This window comes from Phoenix dactylifera, unplaced genomic scaffold, assembly GCF_009389715.1.
Source record: "Phoenix dactylifera cultivar Barhee BC4 unplaced genomic scaffold, palm_55x_up_171113_PBpolish2nd_filt_p 000051F, whole genome shotgun sequence".
NCBI lineage: Eukaryota > Viridiplantae > Streptophyta > Magnoliopsida > Arecales > Arecaceae > Phoenix > Phoenix dactylifera.
The window spans coordinates 710,102-733,198 of NW_024067670.1; the positions used below are offsets into that span (position 1 = coordinate 710,102).

The following is a 23,097-nucleotide window of genomic DNA, read 5'->3' on the forward strand; positions in this document are numbered from 1 at the left end:
AAGCATCGGCATTACCTAACTCTATGCCGACGCTTTTGAGCGTCGCGTCGTTTGGAGCTAACCGACGCTTAAAAACATCGGGCAATATAGGCCAATGCTTCCATGGGTCGGCTTGCGTTGGACTTTGCCGACGCTTATTAGTCGCGTCGGCCCAAGCTAGGGCCTTCGCCGACGTTTTAAAGCATCAGTAAAGACATGCCGTGCTGTGCCAGTTTGCTTAATGCCGATGCTTTAACGCATCAGCAAAGGCCAGCCGTGCCATGCCGAGTTGGTTATTGCCGACGCTTCCGAGTTGGTTATTGTCGACGCTTTTAAGCGTCGGCAATAGTGATTTTTTTTAAAAATTAAAGAAGGAACAAAACCCACGAACACAGGATGAAGAGCAGGAGGAGAAGGAGGAGAACAAGCATAAAGGAAGGAGAGAAGGGAGGAGGAGAAAAATACCTCGAGTGGAGGGAGTTGGGGTCGGTTGGTCGACGCTGAAGAGGAGGGAGGAGGAGAAAAAATACCTCGAGCGGAGGCATTGGGGTTGGTCGGTCGACGCCGAAGAGGAGGGGGAGGAGAGGAGGTTGGAGTCGGACGGTTTGCACCGAAGAGGAGGAAGACGGGGGCTAGGACAGCGCCGGAGAGGAGAAAGACAGGGGCTAGGGCAGCACTAGAGAGGAGAAAAAGGGGATCGTGCCGAGTAACTAGGGCAGAATGAGGGCTCGGGGTCGGGCTCCAGGTTTGGATGGGGTCTTCGCCTTCCACGATGCTTATAAGTGTCGTCTTAGGTCTTAACCTTCGACGACGCTTATAAGCATTGTCTTAGGTATACATTCGACGGTGCTTATAAGTATCGTCTTAGGTAGAACGAGAACAACGACACTTGCAAGCGTCGTCCTAGGTGCACTCCCCACGCTTCCTAGGGTCGTCTTAGCTTGAGGCGTCGTTTATTCTTTCAAATTGCCGACGCTCATTAGAAGTGTCAGCAAAATTTGGTTGGAAGCTAAATTTGCCAACGCATCCCTCTAGCGTCATGAATCAAGAGTCGGCTTTTACCCTTTTCTCTGTAGTGGAAGATCTCAATTTATCTCGACTGATATATCTATATCAAGATTGAGACAAGTTATTTTTTAGTAATATTTATATACAATATATACAGATTATGAAATAATAAGCAAAGAATAATAGAAAAATTATAGAAATAGTTATTCTTTATTTATTTAGTAGATATAATATTATTTAATTAATCATTTAATAAAGGAAAAAGGATTATAAAATAATTAATAATAGTTAAAAAATTAAACTATTGACAATGAACTTGTATAATAGTGTAATATTGATAAGTACAATAATTTTATCAAACTTATAACAAAGTATTTAACATGCAATGAATTATATAGATAGTTAATTGGAGGATAATCATACTCATAAAATTTAGTGTTAAATAAATATGAATAATATATTAACCATTGAGATATATAATAATTTATATAATAATTTAAATACTTGATTTGTTATAATTTTAACTTAAATATAACTAATTAGTGTAAATATTATGTGTCAAATAAAATTATTTTAATTCATGATTATAATTCACATCATGAAATGTTAGAAAGGTTGCATCTTCATTCACTTAAGCATGAACTAGCATTTTGCATGTTCAATGCATGTACAAGGGTAAGAATAATATGATTAATTTATATTTTCCATTAATGAAGCTTAGTTCTACTAAAAAGAGTTTTGGATAAGTGAAGCTTCTAACCAAAGAAGGTGAATTAGGAGACTCTTATGTGTGTGGAATTTTAGAAAAGGTAAATTTTAGCAAAATATTAGGGAAGAAGAGTCCAATTAGTTTGAAATTCATGATATGGCATGCTTGATTTCTCTATTATTTTCTTAGATTTTTTTTGAATTTTAAAGAGGGTAGAGCTTTCTCTCTTGTACACATTTAATAGATATAGAGATACAAAGATATGCAAATAGTTATGAAGAACAAAATTTACATCCTCACTAATATAGTTAGAAGTGTTTATATTGGCAACAAGCAAATTGCATCATTTTGTAGGTAGATTTCAGAAGATCACTGTTGATTACAATCACTAAGGATTTACTATTGTTTAAATAAAAAACAGAAAATTACACTTTAACCATCACGAAAATTTAGATTTTTAGTGATGAGTTTTCAGTGACGAAATGCAAGTCTAGTTACTAAAAACTCCGTATTTAGTGATGAAAATAAGAAGTGATCACAACAAACCATTTTAGTCAATGTCTTTAATGATAAAATGAGATGTCATCACTAAATATGGATTTTTTGTGACTACTTTTCATTTTGTTACAAAAAATCCATCACTAAATAGAGCTTTTTTTTTTTATAGTGAAAAAATAACTTTGGTGCTAAATCAATATTGGTCAACTCACTAATGATGATTTTATGATTCGTCTAAAACTATTTCTTTGGTGGCGATATTTTAAAATGGTCATGCCCTCGGCTTGAGCCCTCCTCTAGTTTAAAAGTTTCCGGTTACATCCTACAACTTAATTCATTTGAGCTATTGTCGTCCCTCCACCTATTAGTCATTCAGCATTGTTACAATGCCATTCTGAATGACCAAATTACCCCTTTCCCTTATTAACCCTTTCACTTAGTCCTTTTTGCCGAAATTGTTCCATTCCCATCCTTCAAGTTTCTGCTTGATGGTCCTCGAGGCCAAAACTCCAATGATTCTCAGGTTAGCCTCCGACGATTCTCCAAGACATGTGGTAGCATTATTCCTTTGGTGCAATTATCCGGGTATCCTGCATAGTCTTCTTGAGCCTGTAACCTTTTGGGGAAAGTAGGCCCATTTAGTAAATGGGCTAGGCCTTTGCTTGGGTATTGAAGCTCGGCTTAAGACCAACCTGACCCAATTTTTTTTTCCTTGTATTATTTATTTATGTTTGATTTATTTGTAGATTTAATTGATAATTATTGTTGATATGCGAATTTGATAGGATAATAGGCACGTAGTAGGTTGTTGTTAATATTCAATTATTCATATTTAGTATCTTAAAGTATTTTGAGCCTTGTAGCCTTGTAGCCTTGTATATTTTTATAGTCCGCCATGCAGATATACGGTGTCTGTTATACTTTAGATTTGGGGCATGAAATTACAAATGTGATTTATTGTGAAGAGCTCCCGGCAAGAAGCACCTTCAGCGAGAGAATATACGTTGACTTGCACTCTATTTAATGGCGAATGTTGGGTTAACAATGTTCATTTTGCAAGGAGTTAGAATGATGCTGCCAGAGTCCACAATTAAGATGCACCCACCTGAATGGTTATCTTCCGTCGGCGGGGGGTTTGACTTCTGGTCAATTTTTAGCCAATTTCTGGTCAATTTTTAGCCAATTTTGCGGTCGGTAGTTGTGTTCTTGGTCATGGGAAGAAGAACAAGGAAAGGGAAAGAAGATCACAGTGTTACCTCGGCTTCGGCGGTATCCGGTGGCCCCGATTTGCAGTGAGGACAATGACTTGCAATTGCGAACTCAATGTGAGAAAGGAGAGAGAAAGGAGCCCGATAATCACAAGTTTAAGTTCCATATAGTGGTAGAGAAGACTGGGGGCTCCGGTGGCCCAAAGTCTCCGACTCCTAGTCGGAGTTGCAAAGAGGAAGAAGACTCCCTCTGGGAGTCTTCCACAAGCATGAAACGCGCGGGCCAGTGGTGGGCTAAGCCAATCAAGTGGATCGGGCCCGGACTGGGCCTTCACAAAAATAAACAAAAAATGTGCATGATTTATTTATGTTACTTTCCACTTCAGAAGGTTTAGTATCCATGCATTGTAGCCATGCGAGGTTGAGGCAGCAACGATGACCCAACATATGATTAATAAAGGAAATTTAGATCAGATCATATACACTTCCAAGTCTCCAACAACCATGCGGCTTGGTAGGTAAGAGTATGTGCTTAGCTCATTGCTTGTCAGGTCTCCAACATTCGATAATCGACGAATCATAAGAGATGACATAAATTCCTCGACCAATGAAACGATAATGGACGAATCATAAGAGATGACATAAATTGCTCGACCAACATTCGATAATGGACGAATCATAAGAGGCTCCACTTCATCCTCTGGGACTAAATATAGCCCCGTATAGATTTTCATATACTTTTTTTATTCAAGCCTCAAAATCTTTGCCAAGCTAATAATTTAAATTTATTTAAATCCAATCATAAACACTAGAATTAACCCATGATGGATTCTAATGGATCTATGCGGTTCCCTAATCCATATGCTTTGTGAACCGGTCCTCTCTGTTTTTATTTGTAACAATCCAAATTGTCACCCAAAAGGATTAGCAAGAAAATGGTATTTAATTTTCTTGATCCTATATAAATACCAAAATCTACTTAATGCATAGCCGATGTAGGACTAACACACCTCTGTAAAGAATCCTTGCATCTCCTCTTCATCCTCCTATCTCTATCTTCTGCCTTCTCTTGCTTTGCCTTCATCCATAATTTACCAGCATTCCACTCTTCATCACTTTTTCTCTCTCTTCTGCCATGCTCCACCTTCATCCGCTGTCCACCAATACCCCTCTCCTCCTTTGGCGCATCATCTTACCCTTCACCTGTCTCCTTTTTCTTTTAATTGTCTAACAATGCCCAATTACCATAGTTAATGATGACGATGAGAGCAGACCAAAATTTGAGCACATCCATCATTTCTACCTCAGAAACATCACGCATACCTAATTGTTTGGCCATCTACCCCATCATCATATGATGACTTACGTCGTTACTAAGAAAGATGACATAGTAACAATGATTTCAAAGATTTCAAAAGACAAGCCTTTCTTCCACGCACAACCGTTGCCCTGAGACTGTCAAGTCGAACATGCGAACGCACATTATACAATTCTATGTAACTTTTTTCTTTAAATCTTTCTAAAATGTTGATTAGCTCAATAAAAAGTATAGCACAACCCCCAAACCTCTCGCTGTCTCTCTCATTCTAGCACGCCTAGCAAAATCTATAATTCAAATATTCATTTGTTAAATTTTATGAAAGAGTCTTCCATAACTATTGTATCATCCATCCTTTACCTAGATTTTCAGAATCCCAATATCTTCAGAAAATAAGAAAAAGATGTTCCACATACCAGTGCAACTAGAGCTTAACCTAAACCCATGTTCCAGTTTAGATTTTCTTCTTTATCTTATTTTATTTTTATTTAGTGAGATATATAATTGAAAAATAAACTACTGATTGGATTGACAGAGTCGATGTGTCTACCAAAAATAAATGTTGCAGCCTTCGTGTAAATGGATTGTGTATGCATTAAGAATGTTTTCCACCCAACCAACCTGACCTATTGTCACCTCTAGGATTTAACAATATTCATTTTTTTCAAAAACGAACCACATATTGAAACAATGAAAAGTTTGGAACTTTGGATGTTTATTTATTTTTAAATATTGAGAAATTGCTTCCCATACAGAAAGTAGCAAACTTATTACCTCAAAATTTCACACATTCAGGTGGGCAAATCATAAAGCACAGCATGTTCTGGGCGGTTAGTTCATGTTGAGCAAGAAAAGGAAAACTATAGTTCATGATGATCTAAAATCAAGCTGAACAACTTATCTGTATTTTACTAATACAAAAATAATAACTATGCTAAGTACGACATAACACAAGAACATAGCCAACTACAAGGCCTAACTAAATAAGATTTTTCTGTTAGTGAAAGGAAAAGCTGGATGGGTAAGCCTATGTGCAGTGGAGACCACAGGTGCCCCCAAAAATCTATAACTTTGAAGTAATTAAGCAAAAAAAGAGCATACACACTGCTTACTACCCTACCAAAATTTGTGGAACTCGTCAAGGGAAGTGTGGGAATGAAAATGGTAAAGGAATTTGATGTTGCTTTCTTTCTTTTCTTTCTCTATTTTTAAGAATAAATAGCAAAAATTCCATCTACTGCTTCTTTAGCAAACCCTTCTCTACCAATGGTCTCAGAAACATTGGTTCTACCTTTTCCGCTTCTTTAGCAAGCCCTTCGCCGCCAATGTTCTCAGCTTCTGTGCTTTTCTAGCTTCTGCTCTCTCTTCAAACCCATCATCCATCATCTTCATATTTGCAACACGTCTGGCTTTGTAAACCTGCAAAACAAATAGCAAATTGGATTCTCCAATCATCAGCTCCAGCTGAATGAGCTCAAAATCTTTCAACAAATCTATCAACCATCAACATGGGATACGAAAAAGGCTCATTAACTAGGTACATGCTTTATATTTTCTAGACAGCAACAATATCACTTTGTTAAAACTAAAGCAACTAATCATCCATTGATCCACCTATCTACTTCTATCTCTATATACTACTTTAATGGGAGTACTTTTTGTGACCAGAAACTCCCTTTGAAATTGGGCTCCTGTTTTGTATCCAGATTATTTTATGACTGGACTACCCCATTGTGGAGTTCCAATACAGCCAAACAACATTTTCTTTAAAAAAAATAATTAGTCCAGAATAAACTTCAACACACCCACCGTCCCGATGGATCTCAGATATCTCCAGAGTCCTCATCTACAAAGTGCTTTGGTATCCTAATAAATATGGAAATAAAAACAAATCGCATCCAAAAGATTTTTTTTCCCTTTTGGGTGTGAAAGTAGGAAAGGCCATTTGGGATTGAATGAATCATAACTATGCTCGATTTATCATAGCTACACTTAGGGGCTGTTTGGTTGCCCACATTTCTAGATGCAGGTGCAACTAGAAATGTTGCATATGTATTTGCATTTGTTTTACTTGCCTGCATCTGAAAAATGCAAATGCAATTCTTGTGTTTGTTTGTTTAATATGGAGGTGTGATCACCCTCACATGGTAAGATTACTTCTGCCAATATTTTTATTATCATAATATCATATTATAATTATTAATAATATAATATAATATACAATATTATAATAAAAGACATAAAATTATATAATCTAATAATAAAACAAAATATAAAATATTATGTATAACATAATAAGAATCATAGTATTCATGTAATTATCATATTATTTTGTTTTAAAAATTAATTAGCATCGCTAATATAATATAATAAAGTAATTATTCATATTTTTGTAATAATTATTATGCTTTTATATCTTCATATTAGACTTGTATTATATTATTACATTATAGTTACATAATATATTATAATTATATATAATATATATTATTATATGATGCTATGATATTTTTTGTTATTTAACATATAAAGAACTATAATAAGAAATTATGATAAAATCATGCTAATATTTCATTATTATGATCATAGTAATATTATGATCATATGATTATTAGAAAGAAAGGGAAGTGATGGTAGCCTTCTAATGCTGCACCTAAAGCCCGCATCTAGGATGTGCCCATTTTTGGCTACATCTCTAGATATAGTAAAAAAGGCTATAAAGTGCAACTCAGTTGCCTACATCGTGATCTGGTCTAGCTGCAGGCAACCAAACTCCTGCATCTATTTGTCTGCAGCTAGGATGCGGCATCTAAGACCCAGATGCAGGCGACCAGCACAGCACATGGCTAATGCTAGTTAGTGGTAATGCCAAAGGCCCTGCAAGGCTCTGTATGGCGTGGTCAAGCATGTCCATAATATTTTCCCCATGATAAGAAGGAACAAGTTGGATAGCGACACGAACCACATTTGCGTAGCACCTATCGGCACACAGCTAGATCAATAAATAGATAACCAAGACTCAGATCTGACAGAAGGAGACGAATAAAATCCATTGGCGTGTGAATCCCAGTTCACTGGTATCCCTGCCTCTTTAGCCAGTGTGCCACAGAATTACCTTGCTTTGAAGGATGTGAAAACCTCTTGACGAAAGGTCACACATCCTGATTCTTGAATCACCGGAACAATTCCTGCAGGCCAAGCCAATACTGTGCCAACCTTAATCTATATCGTTTGCTTCCCCAAAAAACTCCCCAAGTTCCACTACATTTTTCAGAATATCTGAAACTTTAAAAGGAAATGTCAGAACCTAATATCTAAGTAATGCACATCCAGTTGATGCCACTTCTGCAACATTTACAGACATGATAACCGTAGAAAAATGCATTTCCATCTTATATGTTCTTGAATTAAAGAAATTAATAATTCGGTTTCATTCTACATAACATTGATAAACCATAGATCATCTTAAAGTCTCCTCCCCAAACAAACATTTTCCTGAATTTTACTTCTATTTTTCATTTTTTTGTTCTAATATACTCAGTTTTGTTTCCAGGCATGTTAGTCAAAACCTGATGCTAATATCATAACTGTACAGGTCATGGATGATACGATACTCAATATTGGCCATTGAACCTTTATACATAATACCATGCCTGCATATTTTAGGTATTCCTTTTATATATCATTGTTTCTAGTTAAAATTTACTTAGTACCCATATATGACTGTATAAGCACAATAATGACTCAAAATAGCAAATGAAAATTCACTTCTTCTTTCCTCAAAAAAATCAATTCTTTCATTTCAGCTAAATAGTGATTACCATAGTACTTTACATCCTACTCACGAAGAATTTAAAAAAAAAGGTTAGGAGCATTCCTATTTTGGAAGTACAACTAGCAAATTGATAAGCTAATCATAAGAAAACCAATTGAAATAAGCTGATTTAGTAAGATAATGTACCTTTGTGATATCTTCCAGAACCACTTTTTCTTCATATTCGGATTTATCTAATTGCTTTCCAATAACAGCTTCTATCTCATGAACAAGATCTACATCATTCTGCAAATAATAAAAAAATTTAAATCTACTAATGCAAGGTAAGAGGAAAGGTAGACTAAAGAACATCTTTTGGATATTATGTGAAAGCATATATGTATATAAATACATACATACATATATATATAGACAAACACATGAATGCACACCCCAATTTAATGGCTTATATGAGAAATTTTTGATGATCCTAAATATACAAAATTCTGGTTGGAAAACTCAATTAACTCAGTATCGAACATCCCAACATTTGATTTTTTTTTTTTTTTGGTATAATGGCGGCTTACACACAACGGGTGTGAATGCAGCCAACAAAATCAGAAAATAGGTGCCCACGTAGGGGCTCAGGCAGAGAGCCTTGGTTTCCGCATATGAATCCACCGGAATGGTGAGCAGCAAAGGAGACAACCCAGTCAGCAGCACTATTTGCCTTCCTGTAGACGTGCGTGGCCAAGTGGGAGCCATACTCCTCCAGAAGCCTGCGAATGTCGTGGAGCAGTGACCCTCCCTCCGCATCGCCTCCCTGACCCCCAACCCACTCGATCACCGTGGCCGAGTCCCCCTCGAGGAGGATCCAGTCTGCACCCAGCTCCCGCCTCGTGAAGGTGATGTCCTCCCAAGTAGCTTTAAGCTCAGCACAACCAACAGACATGTCAAATATACACCGACCGCCAACCGCCACCAGTCTGGCATCGTGCTCTCTGAGAACAAATCCCACGCCTCCACAACTCCCGCCCACACCAGCGCTATCATCAAAGTTCACCTTCAAGAAGCCAGGAGTGGGGTCACCCAGAGACGAGCACAGTCCTGGACGCTGCAAGAGCAGAATGAGAGCCCCAGATTTTTCTAGCCGTCCCTAAAGGCGAAACCCTAACATTTGATTTTAAAAATTATGAAAGTATACTGCAAGTGGAGATCATTAAATTATTCGGATCGACTATTGCATATATTTTTCTGCAGGAAGAACATAATTGTCATAATTGTCAGCATAAAGGTTGGGTGCCTTGTTGATAGTTGAGATAACCCCCCTTAATAAAGGTTAAACTTTCTCTCTTGTTTTCTATTTATAACTTCATGGCAATGCAGTCGAAATCAATAGGAAAGTCGATAGGTTCTGTTTAACCAAATTTAATTCAATCTACAATTTCAAATCAAAGGTTTATTATACTAAACTGGCAGGTTGATACATTAGTCTAGCTCATGCATTAGCTTTTCTCACCATCTGAATATTCAATAGATGTCTATACTCAACAGTTTGGTTTTCTCTAAATGACATCTAGTCAACTATATAATCCAATATCAGAGGCGCACAGTAGTAAAGTCTCATGCTTCCACAACTTCACGGCATTGTGTGTTGCATGTGCCATTCTCTAATGTAATAAACTTAATTAATTCCAATAGTTTAAGAGCCTAGGTGACCTAAGCTCAAATGAACGTTGACATCAGGACTTCTTTATAAATCCTAATATAAATGTCGAACAAATATTTTGTTTTATTTTCTGGATAACCAGATTATTTGGATTTTTGACTCTTCATAGAATACTGAGAGCACTTTTTCATAGCATGACAAATCATATTCCAAATATCAGCATGAAGGCTGAATATTCTGCTCTTCCAATAAGTCCATAGCCTGAGTCAAACTCAAAAGCCAAGGTTCTTTTCTCAGATAGTCAACCCTAAACCCTTCCATTTGGTAAAATTTTCTTAAGGTTCCTTCTAGTTGGAGGCTTTTCATGAAAGAGCATTGATATGATACTCATCAAGCTTAACCTTCTAAATGAAGAGACTGGGAAATTCTTAATTTGATTATGAGCATTTCTAACAAGCCAAAGCAAGAATAGAATAATTTAACCTCGGTCAAGACAAATGAAGTTGCAAATTGGGGCTTGTCCCAATAGTCACAGCCCTCTACTTAGTAACCAAAGGTTCTAGGTTCTGTTCTTGGTTGGTGCATCCAAAATCTAGACCTAGGTAATCATAAAGCAGGTCAGTTTCCTCTCTCAAAAAATAGAAGACATAAAAGACCTAATAGACTAATTCACATCAAACTTAGCATTGAATGGAAACTAAATATATGAAAATCACACAACACATTATGTTTAGGGTTGCATTTCAAGAAGAGCCATATATAATCTAAGAAACAACATAGGCATTAAATTGAGTAAACAAACGGCACTTCATTTTGTGTAGACTGCTTCACCAAGCGAACCCTACTCTAGGTCACAGAGAATCTACAAGATATGATTTAGTAACAAGAAAAGGGGAAAGAAGCTATTTAATTACAATTAAATAGCAACAAAAAACAAAAAAGAGAGGAGAAAAAAAGGCCCTCCTACTACTTCTATTGTCCTTGCAACTCCTCCAACCATTCATTCATCCATTAATGGCAGAAAGTAGGGTCAACAATGGGCTAGGTCAGGCTGAGTCCGTCACGTCCTAGATCCGGAGCATGACAAGGCCGAGCTACTAAAGGGTACAGCCCACGACAACACGAAGCCAACATTACATTCAACTTTCAAATCCATCTAGAATATAAAAGAATATATAGGAATCCAATTTCATTATCCCTTAAATGCAACCAATACTGGTTCAAAGCGTCTAAATCCAAATATAAATACCAAACCCATAATCCTTACTATTCAGAAAATTACTAACTACAAATTTATAATCAACTGAAGAACTAAAGTTTTGCTCTACTATATAGATTGCCCAGCTTGCTAGCGCGAACTACAAGCCTGGACTATTCTTCATTCCTATTGACCATATTCGTTTAGAGAGAGAAAAAGAAAAATAAAGATATATGAGCGACACAACTCAGTAAGTAAACCTTTCACTATCTTATCAGATCAAGCATGAGTTTTTCCATGCCAATGCATCATTTTAGAAAAATAACAGATATTCCAAAATAAACATTTCATAATACAATATAACAAAACAAGTCATAAAGCAAATCATGCGTGCATAAATCATTCATATTCAATAAACATAGCTCCAAGTTCATTTTGCTAATAAATATATAAATTGTTCTTCTATTATTTAGCCATATCATAGTTCAAACATTACTCACAGATATTCGTGCTATGGTCACTTTATATCCGTGACAAGACCCGTGTTCGTAATCGGCATAATTCATATTTCGTATACCAACTTTATACCTATTGGCGGAGCTAGTGTTCATATGGATGCTAGCTTCGGATATCGATTTTTTCAATTCTAGAGACCATACATAGCTATCTGAGAGCCTTTAGAAAGCTCATATGTTTTTCGTAAAACATACATATAAATAGATGAAAAATACTAAATGGCATGATTAGATTCATATTTCATAACAAAGTTATTTTCATTAAAACATTCATATAACTATTTTTTATAATAAAGCATGATTTTCATAACACACATGATCCATAATTCTAAGAAAAGCATGATATTTTTACAAGCAAGTTTTAGCACGAAAAACATGATCATTTGAAAAATAATAAAGAGCGTAAGGTCTACTTACTTCTTTCTTCTTAGACCGTCAAACTTCACTAAGCAATTCAGTTAACCCTACTAAAAACATTAAAAGCGAAATTAATTTTTGATGACGATTTTAATCGAATTAAATAATAAAAAGTAGGGATGATTACCCGGATGATAGCGTTCGATGATTCTGGATGAGTCAGGCCTAAGTGATTCGAGAGTAAATCATAGAGCAGGGACTCGATCAAGGCCAAGGTTGTCTAACATAGTTCATCATCAGTGGGTTCCATAGACACTTGACAAGGCTGGGTGATCAGTCCAGTAGATGACCCGGGCACCAAGGCAGTTTTGGGCTTCTTTTTAGGGATCAATTCGGATTCGTAGAGCAGGTTGACATGACCCGATTCTGGATTTCTTGAATCTTCTAGGGAGAGTATAGAGGAGAGAGAGAAGGGAGAAAAAAGAGAAGAGGGAAGAACCCTTCTTCCAATCTCCCTCTTCTTCCTTTTTCCCTCACCGGCAACAGCAACTTGTGGCAGCTACGATGATCTGGATGCCCTAATCATCTACATCCTCCAGCAGTCGCAATCCCCGGCTGAACCCGGCAGCCAGCGATGCCAAAACCCGGTGGAAGAAACCGAAATAGGGGTGCCCGATTTTGGAAGAAGTTTCGGCGCTTGCTGGCTCAAAACCGTGAATCCAAAGCGTAAAACCCAAAGGAAGAGAAGAAGATGAAGAGTTCCTACCTTCGTTCGGTAAGGCTCTCCGACGACCTTTTCCGACGAGAAACAATGGAAGAACCTCGGAAAGAATGCTTGGAATCAAGAGACCTCTAGCTCTATTCCTTGATGGATCTCAAGGGGAAGCTTGGAAAATCTTAAATAGGCAATGATCCAAGCTCTTCAGAGTTCGGATAAGCTTGGGATTCCGCCTTTTCCGATTGCAATCGGGATCGAAAATGGGGAGAAAGGAGACTCCCAACCGAAGTCCTCTCGCATTCATCACGTGCGGCACACATGCAATTATTGGGCTAGCCTCTTTAGGTTGGCCCAAGCCCAATAAGAGTGCGGGCCAGTCAATGGACCAGGACCTCATAGAGTCAAGCCTAGACCCAGAGCCAACACAAGGTCTAAACAACAGGGCCAACCTTGGCCAACCAGGATCTGGAGTATCAGACCTCAACTCAATTGACTCAACATATACTTTCGAGCCAGGCTAGGCTCAAGACGGGCCCTTAATTTTTTTTAACAAATTTTCAGCCGAACCTGGCCCAAAATTGCTCGGGCCTCCATTTACAATCCATGCAAGCAAGTGAGAAAGTCCCAAATGGTAAGGTGCCAACAAGGTGACGGAGTTGATCTAGTCGGCTTGCACTCATATTCACAGATATCACCAACTAGCTGGGAAATAGGAATCTGTTAGATGCTTACAGCTTGATCTGGCTCGAAGTTTCAATTGGATATCACTAGCCTCAATCATGATACCTCTGAGTTTCACTTATTATTGAGTCCGGACATTCGAATATAACAACTGGAGAAAACGAAAGAGGTGAAGTTGCAAGAGGTTCAAGCACTGAAAAGTAAAGCTTTAGCCTACAAAAAGCACAATATCTTTTATCAATGGCACCTTTGCTTCCGACATCCCTTGTATATGCTACATAAACTCTTCTATTGGAGTGGGAACTAGTTATGGCAGGCCAACGGATCCTTCAACAGAGCAAACAGTGGAACATGGTCCTGGTAGAATGAAGGGTTGTTCATCACAGCTTTGGTAATGGCAGAGCTTATTTAATACAGTAATGGAAGCAACTATAACTTCAAGCAGTTGACATGCTTAAAGTATTTGTTTAATGAGGTATCAACATGTTTACTTAACATTTGATGACTTAAGTACCTGCAGATGTAGAATAATCTTTCTAACCTTTAGTGCATTTTTCATTCAATGTTTCACATTGTCCGCTCCTTAAATTAATCTAGCAGATGCTCTTCTTTATTTGAGGTTTGTGGTGCATAATTGTTTAAAATCCTTTTGATATACTAGAAATAGTCTATGGAGACTTCTCATGAGAGGTAATAGGTCTAATACAATCACCTGAAAGAAGCAAATATCCTTCTCTACTGACTTGTGGCTAATGGATGTGAACTCTAAATATTTCTTTAGAAAAATATTAACTTGGAGGTCATCATGCATCTTCTAGCAGCTCAGTGTGCTTAAATCAGAGAAGTGCCAGCATTTTAACTCCTCTTGACAAGCCAGATTCTAACTACAGCAGGGTCCCGAAAAATGCAACTCTAAGTTTCACATTATTAATTAAGTATTCTTGAAAACTCCCAAAAAAAAATTGGGCGTGCCGGTTCAGTATCGATTCTTGAACCGGCACGCCCCACCCGTACCAATTCGGAACGGTACTGAACAGGCATCGAACCATACCGAACGCCGACCGATATGGGTTCCGATACCGGTTCGGCAGACCATGGTCTCAACACCACTGAAAGTGCAACCAGTGCAACACAGAGTTCGAGGGGTAACTAGGTTGAAGCAGCACAATAAAAAACACTTTACTAATTTCAGAACAACAAAGGAGAGGGTTGCCAAGAAGAAGGTGGAGTAGACCGCCGATCGGCAGAGCCACTTTTCTCTCTAGGGAGTCAAAGAAGGCACCCTCTCCAAACAATGAGGCATAGATCCAGGCTACCATTCAGGCAAGCCTAGATGATTAGTGGCAGCAGGATATGGTGGCCAGCCATAGAGCTCCATTTGGGCTCTCACACAACGAGTCGAGCTCTATTTCTGCAAGCAGTAGGGAAGATCTAGAGTTCAGAAGAATATTCTTAGTTAGAAAGGCCGTCAACAGAAGCAGTAGCCGTATTGCATCTATGATAGGGACTTTTGATAGCAGAAAGAAGTGCTCCAGGGAGATTCCACTAAGAGTCATCATCCATGATTTAGATCTACATGCCTTTTTTTAGCAAGAATTCGAAGCAGTAGAGCGTTGACACAATGCTAAAGAAGAATATGAAGAAGGATATGTAGCGAGCTATTGAATCCTGATTCTACTTCAGCCACATCCCAACGAATGCGGCAGATAATACGTTCTATAGATCTGTCATTTTCTTCATACAGGCTGCCGATCCCGTTGTAGATCCTTCAGGATCAAAGAATATTTACGGTGAGCTTCTTGACAACAATAAGGAGTTAGAGAAGTGGATTGTCTCATACAAGTGCAAGTGGTCCACATATGGACTGGCGGTGATGTGTGATAATTGGATTCATTTTGGTTTGTCCAGAAGAAATATTAAGAGGCTAGCTATCTGGATACTCTTCCAAGCGGTCTCCTCGAGTGGCTGAGTGCAACTGGTCCAACTTCGCCCTCAACCATAATAAGCAAAGAAACCGTCTGACACAAAAATACCTCAACGCCTTTGTATATGTTCACTATAATCCGAGGTTGAAGCTAAAGTGCACTCAGAAGAAAGTGGAGCTAAAGTGCACAAATCCGATCCATAATGCTTTCGTTGACAATGATGATCATCCTATAATCGGATGGCTTCTGGGCCAACGGCAAGAGCCAGAGTTTGATGAGCCAGGATTGCCTCCACGACCAATCAATTTTATAGCCAACGAGGCTAAGGTCGATACAAAGCAATGGGCAGATTGCAACTATTCCACGCATTCTTCCAGCTAATCAGCCAAGCTACACGGGTCACTAAAGAGTCAATTATCACATAATTGTCCAAGATATCCTCTCAGAGAAATGATCGAGAATTTCTTAGACGAGGCTACCACGCTATCCGGTCAACTCAATCAGGAGGGCGACATCCATCTGCGAACGTAGCCAGGCAGAAGGACACGAAAGGTAAGCAGGCAACTGCTCAGTGCAGAAAAAAACAAAAAGCAGTTGCAGCCTTGTTAGAGAGTGTGGAGTTAGAGACCAGGAGCAGCGATGACAATTTTGGTGGTCATAGATCTACTGGCCAGAAAGGGAGTGAAGGGCATGAGACCACCGTTTATGAGACAACCACAAGGTGGTCTTCGAATCACCGATAAGTCTCAATTTACGCATGCTATACGAGATAGAGATTATGAGTGCACAATCTGATAGAGCCCACGAGCCTATAATTGTACATAAGACACAGACTCCTCGAGGTTATTCAGGAGGATACGATCTAACTGCAAATGACCTCGAATATGGAGTAGAATCCATAGACATATCAAGTTTCAAGTCATATATTGGATCCTATTACTCGCAGCCACGACAGTCAATGACTCATAAAGATACGAATATGGATATGGTGCGTTTGAGGCATCGTCTTCCAATGGCTACTGTCCTACGCATCCCGTAGCATCTTATAGGTCAAATTTTTCTGCCTGCATATTCGAATAGACCCCTCCATAGCCATATTATCAGCCAGAGAACAACTCTCAGAGCCAAAGCTTCAGTGAAAGATCCGAGAATACTTATAACTTAAAGCGCGTACCTTATGGGATGAACATACAGAACTACAGGGTGCTTGGTTAGAGAGTGGGCTGATGTGCCTTCTGACTATGCTAATGATCCGGATATCTACAAAGACATCGCCACTCGACAAGATTTTAGATATCAATATGTATGTTGTACTTTAAATATATGTAATTGATTGTATTATTTTAGATTTTTTATCTCACTAATTGATTTTAGAATATTTCATATTGCTTCATGTAGCATTCAACATCTCACTTATTATTTTATATTTTGTATTACTTGAAAATAACAAAATATAATATTTAGGTTGTATCAGAATCATAGAAACATCAAAAAATATAAAAATATATCAAATTATACTTAAAATCATTAAAAAAGTAGAAAAAAATGATTACCAATTAATCAAACCTGAAAAGATTAAAAACAAAATTTGGGCATGCTTGAACCTAAAAAGATTAAAAAAATAGGCAAGCCAATTCGGAACCGGCACGTCCAAGCGTACCGACTCACCCGCCAACAAGTATCGGTACCCGTACCTGTTGGCGAACCTTACTCTACCCTAACCCTATGAGTTGGGTTTTGTTCCCCCAACAATGACAAGGGCTTTTAAGCCCTGTCTCCCCCCCTCCCTCTCTAGTTGGAAATATTCTTCAAAAGGTTCAAAACCTAGACTGACTTTAATAATTGGTCGACACCAAGTTAATAATGGTACCAAATCTTGGGACCATGGTCCATCGTACTGCCTCGAACCAACCAATTCGAGGCAACCGAGCCGAACAGATAGGAACCAGGACGATTTGCCCTGTTGGCTCAATATAGAGGCTGAATCGGCTCTAATCTTGGTTTACCATTTGATTAAACCAACGTCAACCCTCCCCCCAACTCTATTCGATCAAACCCCCCCACCTCCTGCCCAGCTCGATTCAATTAAAAACCTTTCGTCCTGCTCAGTCTGATTAAAACCTCCACACCCCCAGCCCCCTTCGGCTCACGGTCTTTCGAGAAACCCCCCTCCCCTGTTGCTCGTGATCATAACCCCCTTGAGAACTCACAACCATCTAGAGCACACCAATGCTCACCCTCCCCCTGCCCCCCAGCATCACTAGTAACTAGTAAGCATCTTCCCCTCTCCCACTCTCGCTCTCTCTCCCTTTGCCTCCCTCTCTAACGCTCTCTTTTCCTGCTGCCTCTTCCCCTCCCTCTCCAGTTCTGTGTTTCAGTATATCTCGGAATGGCATGGTATGGACTCTCTCTCCCCCTCCCTCTTACTCTCTCCCTTTCCCCCCTCTCTCTCTTTTCCTCCTTCTGCCTCTCCCCCTCTCTCTCCAGTTCTTTGTTTCAGTACATCCCAGAACAGCATGGTATGGTCCATACCATGCCAAACCGGTCACCGGCCGGTACGCCCTCCAGTATCAATTCAGCAAACTTGCTTAGGATAGCTGGACATCTTGGTAATTCACTAGGACACCAAAACTATTATTTATGTTTAATAATTGTTATTCTGAAAATAATACAATTGCATAAAATAAAATACAAGGCCCAAAGAATGGCATTGTATGTTGATCACCAAACAACAACATATCAAATATCATGTCAAATGAAAAAAAAATGGCATGGTTTTCCCTTTTTCTATATTTTTTATTTTTGGCCAAAAAATGGCAAAAACAAAAGGCAGAAGAGGAGATTACTAAGTTTTGAATTTGGCAGGCTTCCATTCTTCCTCTCTTACTTCCTTCTGTCTTTCCTCCTTTCACATGCAAAGCAATTAAGGAAAAGAGAAGATGCTCAAGCACCCCTCTTGGCATGACCTAGTTGTAATCGTTGGGCACTAGCTAGTAACAATCACCAAACTAGTTTGTACTAGTTGCTACCAAACGAACTGAGACGACCTAGCTTCTCAAGACTTAGTACCTTAATGGTCCGATCAAGGACAAGTTCGTACACATTGGGTTTTAAAACCTTGCTTCAAAGTAAATCAAGTCACAATAATATTGTCCTGAAATCTTGAAAGGATGTAATTTGGAGATGGGCATAAAGACCAACCACATAATTAAAGTTACATTTAGCTAGAGAATAAGAAGGAATAGAATGTTTTTAACCCACTTATTCCATCTTTTATCCAAACACTTATTTGAGCACATGGATTAAACCACTTTTTCAAAGAGGCAAAATGAATATTTCAGGAAAACTGGCATAGCATAAATGCTTTACTTTTTCTCCTCCTAACCCACTTATATCGCTTAACTTAGGAGTAACTTACTCCAATAGAAAGATGGAACAATTTAACTCTCTTTTTTCCCTCTCTAACTTCATTTAACCAAACTAATCAAGCTTTCTATTCTACAATCAAATGCACCTTAAGGACTGCATTACAGCTTTAACATGTTTCAGACTTATTTTTGGTGTTGGGGTGCAGATGGGCTAAAGATAGCAATAGATTATTTAAACTGTTATAATCTAATTTAAAGAAATGATGCTTGTCGATTTGAAAATTTGATTGAAAACACAACTAATTGACCAAGATATGTTGTATCGGTTAGTACCGGTGCATATTGACCATACCATACCGTAACGGTACCAGTACTCGGTTGGAGGCGTACCGGCAGTCGATATGCCGAATCAGCCTCTATACTGGATGTACCGACACTGCAATAGGTTGGTACATTTAGTCTGCCATACCGCCCTGTACCGCTCAATACAGGGCATACCATACCGTACCGGAAGAAAACCAGCATGAAACTTAACTTCAAATTGGTACAGGCCCTGTACCACCCTGTACTAAGGCGAACCACCCCATACCGACCTGTACCGAGGCGTACCAAGGTATGTACCGGCCTGTACCAAGGCATACCGACCTGTATCGAGGTGCACTGAGAATAAAAAATGAGAAAAATAGCTAGAAAGCTATTTTGGTACAGAGGTATACTATACTGTACCATACCACACTGAACCGATGAGGTACCGATACGATACCCGATACCGAAATTGAGGACCGTGATGGTAGCAGTACAGTCCGATACCAAGACAGCGTACCTTAAATTTGATGTATGACTAAGCAATTACTTGAAAAGAGAGATGCATGTTTTGTCCAAATTCTATATCATATGAGACTTTATCTATTAATATGTACACAACAAAATAATATTTGAAAATTATGATCATAACGATGATGATATACAATTCAGATGTGAAAAATAAAATCATAAATCTGACTAGAGCTCAATGAAAAAAGTCAACATGCTAGGTATTGAGAAAATCAACCATCAGCAAACTATTATGAATAAATCCTCTCAAATCAATTAATTCAAGGAGCTGATCAAGCATTAATTTCAATGGATTGCAAAGAATATCTAACCTTTTTTGAAATGATCTAATTCCAATGGAAGACTAACCAAAATGTAAAATAACACACAAAAGGGTTAGCCATGTTCTGCACAGCTTCCAAATGATAGACCATTCTTACTTTATTGTTTAGGTAGTAACTATGTTTATCCTTCTTTTCTTTTTTTGGGAGACACCTTTATATTTTCCATTGCATCTGGTGACATGATACTAATTTAAGCAATACGTAAGTAGGTTAAATTAAGATACAACTTTCTCTATGACAGTAAACCTGCGTAACAAAGCTTATAGAGAGTCCTCCTCTGCCAGCTCTTGCAGTCCTTCCCACACGGTGGACATAATCTCTTGGATACCTACAGCAAGGACAGAAATAGGTTTCATTAAGTGCTTCTCATCATTCCCAAAATATTAAGTACAACAAAACATCAAGAGACTTTCTACTGATAATAAACCTTGGAATGTCATAATTGATAACAAGATCAACTGTTTGAATATCCAAACCACGGCTGGCTACATCAGTGGCAAGCAAAACAGGAACCTGACCGGACTTAAATCGATTTAATGCAGAAAGTCTCAGAGACTGTGACTTATGTGAGTGCAGAGCTACTGCAGCCTGATCGAGTTCTTCCAACAACAAACTCAGTAGATGACAAGTCCTGCATGGACATTGAAAGAAGCATCTGTGATCCCGAATTACCCAAACAAGAAAACAGTGCAAGTTTTGAAAACTTCGCCTCATCACAAGTATGATATTTCGAATTTTTAAATCATAATAAAGAATATTGTAACTAGTGAGGAACCCTTCTGATGTTATGAAGCATATGTTAATCAGTTTCCCAAGTAGGAGCATTTTAGCCATTCTGCCATATCTGAGACACATCAAGAGCATGGATGGCTACTAGAAACATTTTGCCCCCTCCCATAACATTCCTTTTCATTCTCTCCTCTTTTCTTTAGTTTCCCATTATTTTTTTTATATTCATTTGCAGTTAATTATTCATCTTTCTATATATTTTGTTTGTTTCATTTGAAGAACTGTATTTTATGCCCATTATTTTCAGATTTGCAGATTCTTGTGTTTATGTGATCTGTTGGTCTCAAGGATATCTATGTGTAGCTGTTGAACTATAGTGTGTTCAGATTTAATCTATAATTATATGCAGTACAAGGATTGAAATCTAGGCCGTAATAGCCAATACCAGCCAAGTGCCAGTATAACCACACAGCCAGCATGCACCAATTAGGCTGAATGGGCTGACCTGCTCAGATTGCACCGGATTAAGGTGGGTCAAACATGAGCTAGTCCAAACTGAATGATACCACCTGATACCTATCAGAAAACCTTTTAAACCCCTTTTCATTGTGTTTTCCACAAGGAGTGTGAGAAAATGACAAATCATGCAATTGAAGCAAGTATTTCAGGATTTGGGATTATAAACAAGCTCACAGCTTGCTAATGGCCTCTCTTCCCCTTTTTACGTCTATTGAAATAAGGAGACGAGAAATTGAAGAAAAGGTAGGGATTATGTGTTAGGAAGGTCTAATGGTTTAGGAACCAAGGTATCATGCCTCAAAGCATGAATCTGCTATCAAATTAGGGTATATTTCTATGTTTCAGTTATATGGCAACAACATCCTCTATTCATCATTGTTAAATTAATACTTGTAGTAGACTATTTCATCTTGAATCTTAATAATCTTCAACATCATACATTAATTTAATGACTTCCACAAGCCTAGTTACATCACACTTCTTAATACACATAAATAGATATTCAATGTTCTTTTTTAATTGTAAGTTAGGTGTTTTGTAATCAACAAACAACAAAAGAACTTCAACACACATCGGATAGGATTCCCAGGATATTTGAATCAATAAACTTATCATATTTCCACAAAAATATAGCATTAAAATAATATAACATTAAAATAGGGCAAAAACTAAATTTTGGAGCCAAATAGTCTTCACTAGGGGCATACTAGCCATACGAAAGAATAAAGATTGACACCACTTGCCAAGAAAGTACACGAGTGCATACCATACTGGCTGCCCACTGATAGATCCATATTACCAGTATTTGCTTGATGCAGTATGGTGATTGAAAAAATAGTGGTATTTGTATGATCATGGAAGAAAGTCACCTATTATACGAATAATCAACTACAAAAGTGAAAAACACAAAATTCAATTTCAACTATTGAGGAAGTTACTAAGATGACAACAACATAAAAGAGAATGGAACAAAGTTATAAAAAAAATGAAAATAGAATTTTACAAGAAAAGGCCACTTTATTTTCATATTTTCAAAAAACAGGTCACGTCCTCCTTCTAGAACTTCAATAGAACAAATGACACCCCTGCCCTTATGACCACATGTGGTTACATCTTCACAATGTGCATCAATGTGTATGTAGGGTGCAATCATTACCAGCATCCATGCACCAATCTGTTTTATGTGCATCCATTACTAAAATTTGTGCATTAGTAAGAACTTATGCACTCAATCCAAGAGGAGGGGCATGTTAGTCCAATGAAATCCAAAACAGACAGTTGCTGCAAAATCAAATAAATAAATAAATGTTGCCAATTTCTGCAAACATGTAAGATAACTTATGCATTAGTCCAAAACAGACTGTTACTGCAAAATCAAATAATTAAGCAAATGTTGCCAATTTTTGCAACATATCATGCAAATTGAGTATGTTGAGTAGTTGCAGATATTCACGCGCCAGGTGTAAAAGTGTTTGAAAAATTTGAAGCTAAGCCATTTTTGCAAGAAGAAGAAAGTGGAGGAATGAAAGAAAAAAAATGGCTCAAATAAGACAGAAACTAAAGAACAGGTCATTTTTGCAAAACTCCCGTTTCAAGAATAAAGGGTAGTTAAGGATTTATGTTAGGATGCTAAATTATGAAAAATGTTAGTTGCTTTCTTTACTAGGGTGGTTGATGGTTAAGAAAGGAAAGCATTTACTTATGGTCATTATTGACTAATGCAAATCATACAGAATTATGTTAGAGATTACTTGGTAAAGTTTGGAAAGAAAGTGCATTTGAAAAGT

The 23,097-nt window shown here is 37.9% G+C and overlaps 1 protein-coding gene across 2 annotated transcripts in view; it reads right to left on the bottom strand.

Moving 5' to 3' along the window:
* Positions 1 to 5,561: 5,561 nt before the first annotated feature.
* Positions 5,562 to 23,097, bottom strand: part of LOC103716982 (DEAD-box ATP-dependent RNA helicase 36) — a 31,278-nt gene continuing 13,742 nt past the window's right edge. Inside the window, exons 3-6 of one of the 2 annotated variants that reach the window (XM_008805205.4) lie at positions 20,490 to 20,693; positions 20,309 to 20,390; positions 8,682 to 8,780; positions 5,562 to 6,139 (exon numbers count right to left, since the gene is read on the bottom strand). In XM_008805205.4, the coding sequence (XP_008803427.3) occupies positions 6,008 to 6,139; positions 8,682 to 8,780; positions 20,309 to 20,390; positions 20,490 to 20,693 (517 nt within the window). In that variant the 3' untranslated portion in view covers positions 5,562 to 6,007. The other variant, XM_026808416.2, reaches the window with a different exon arrangement.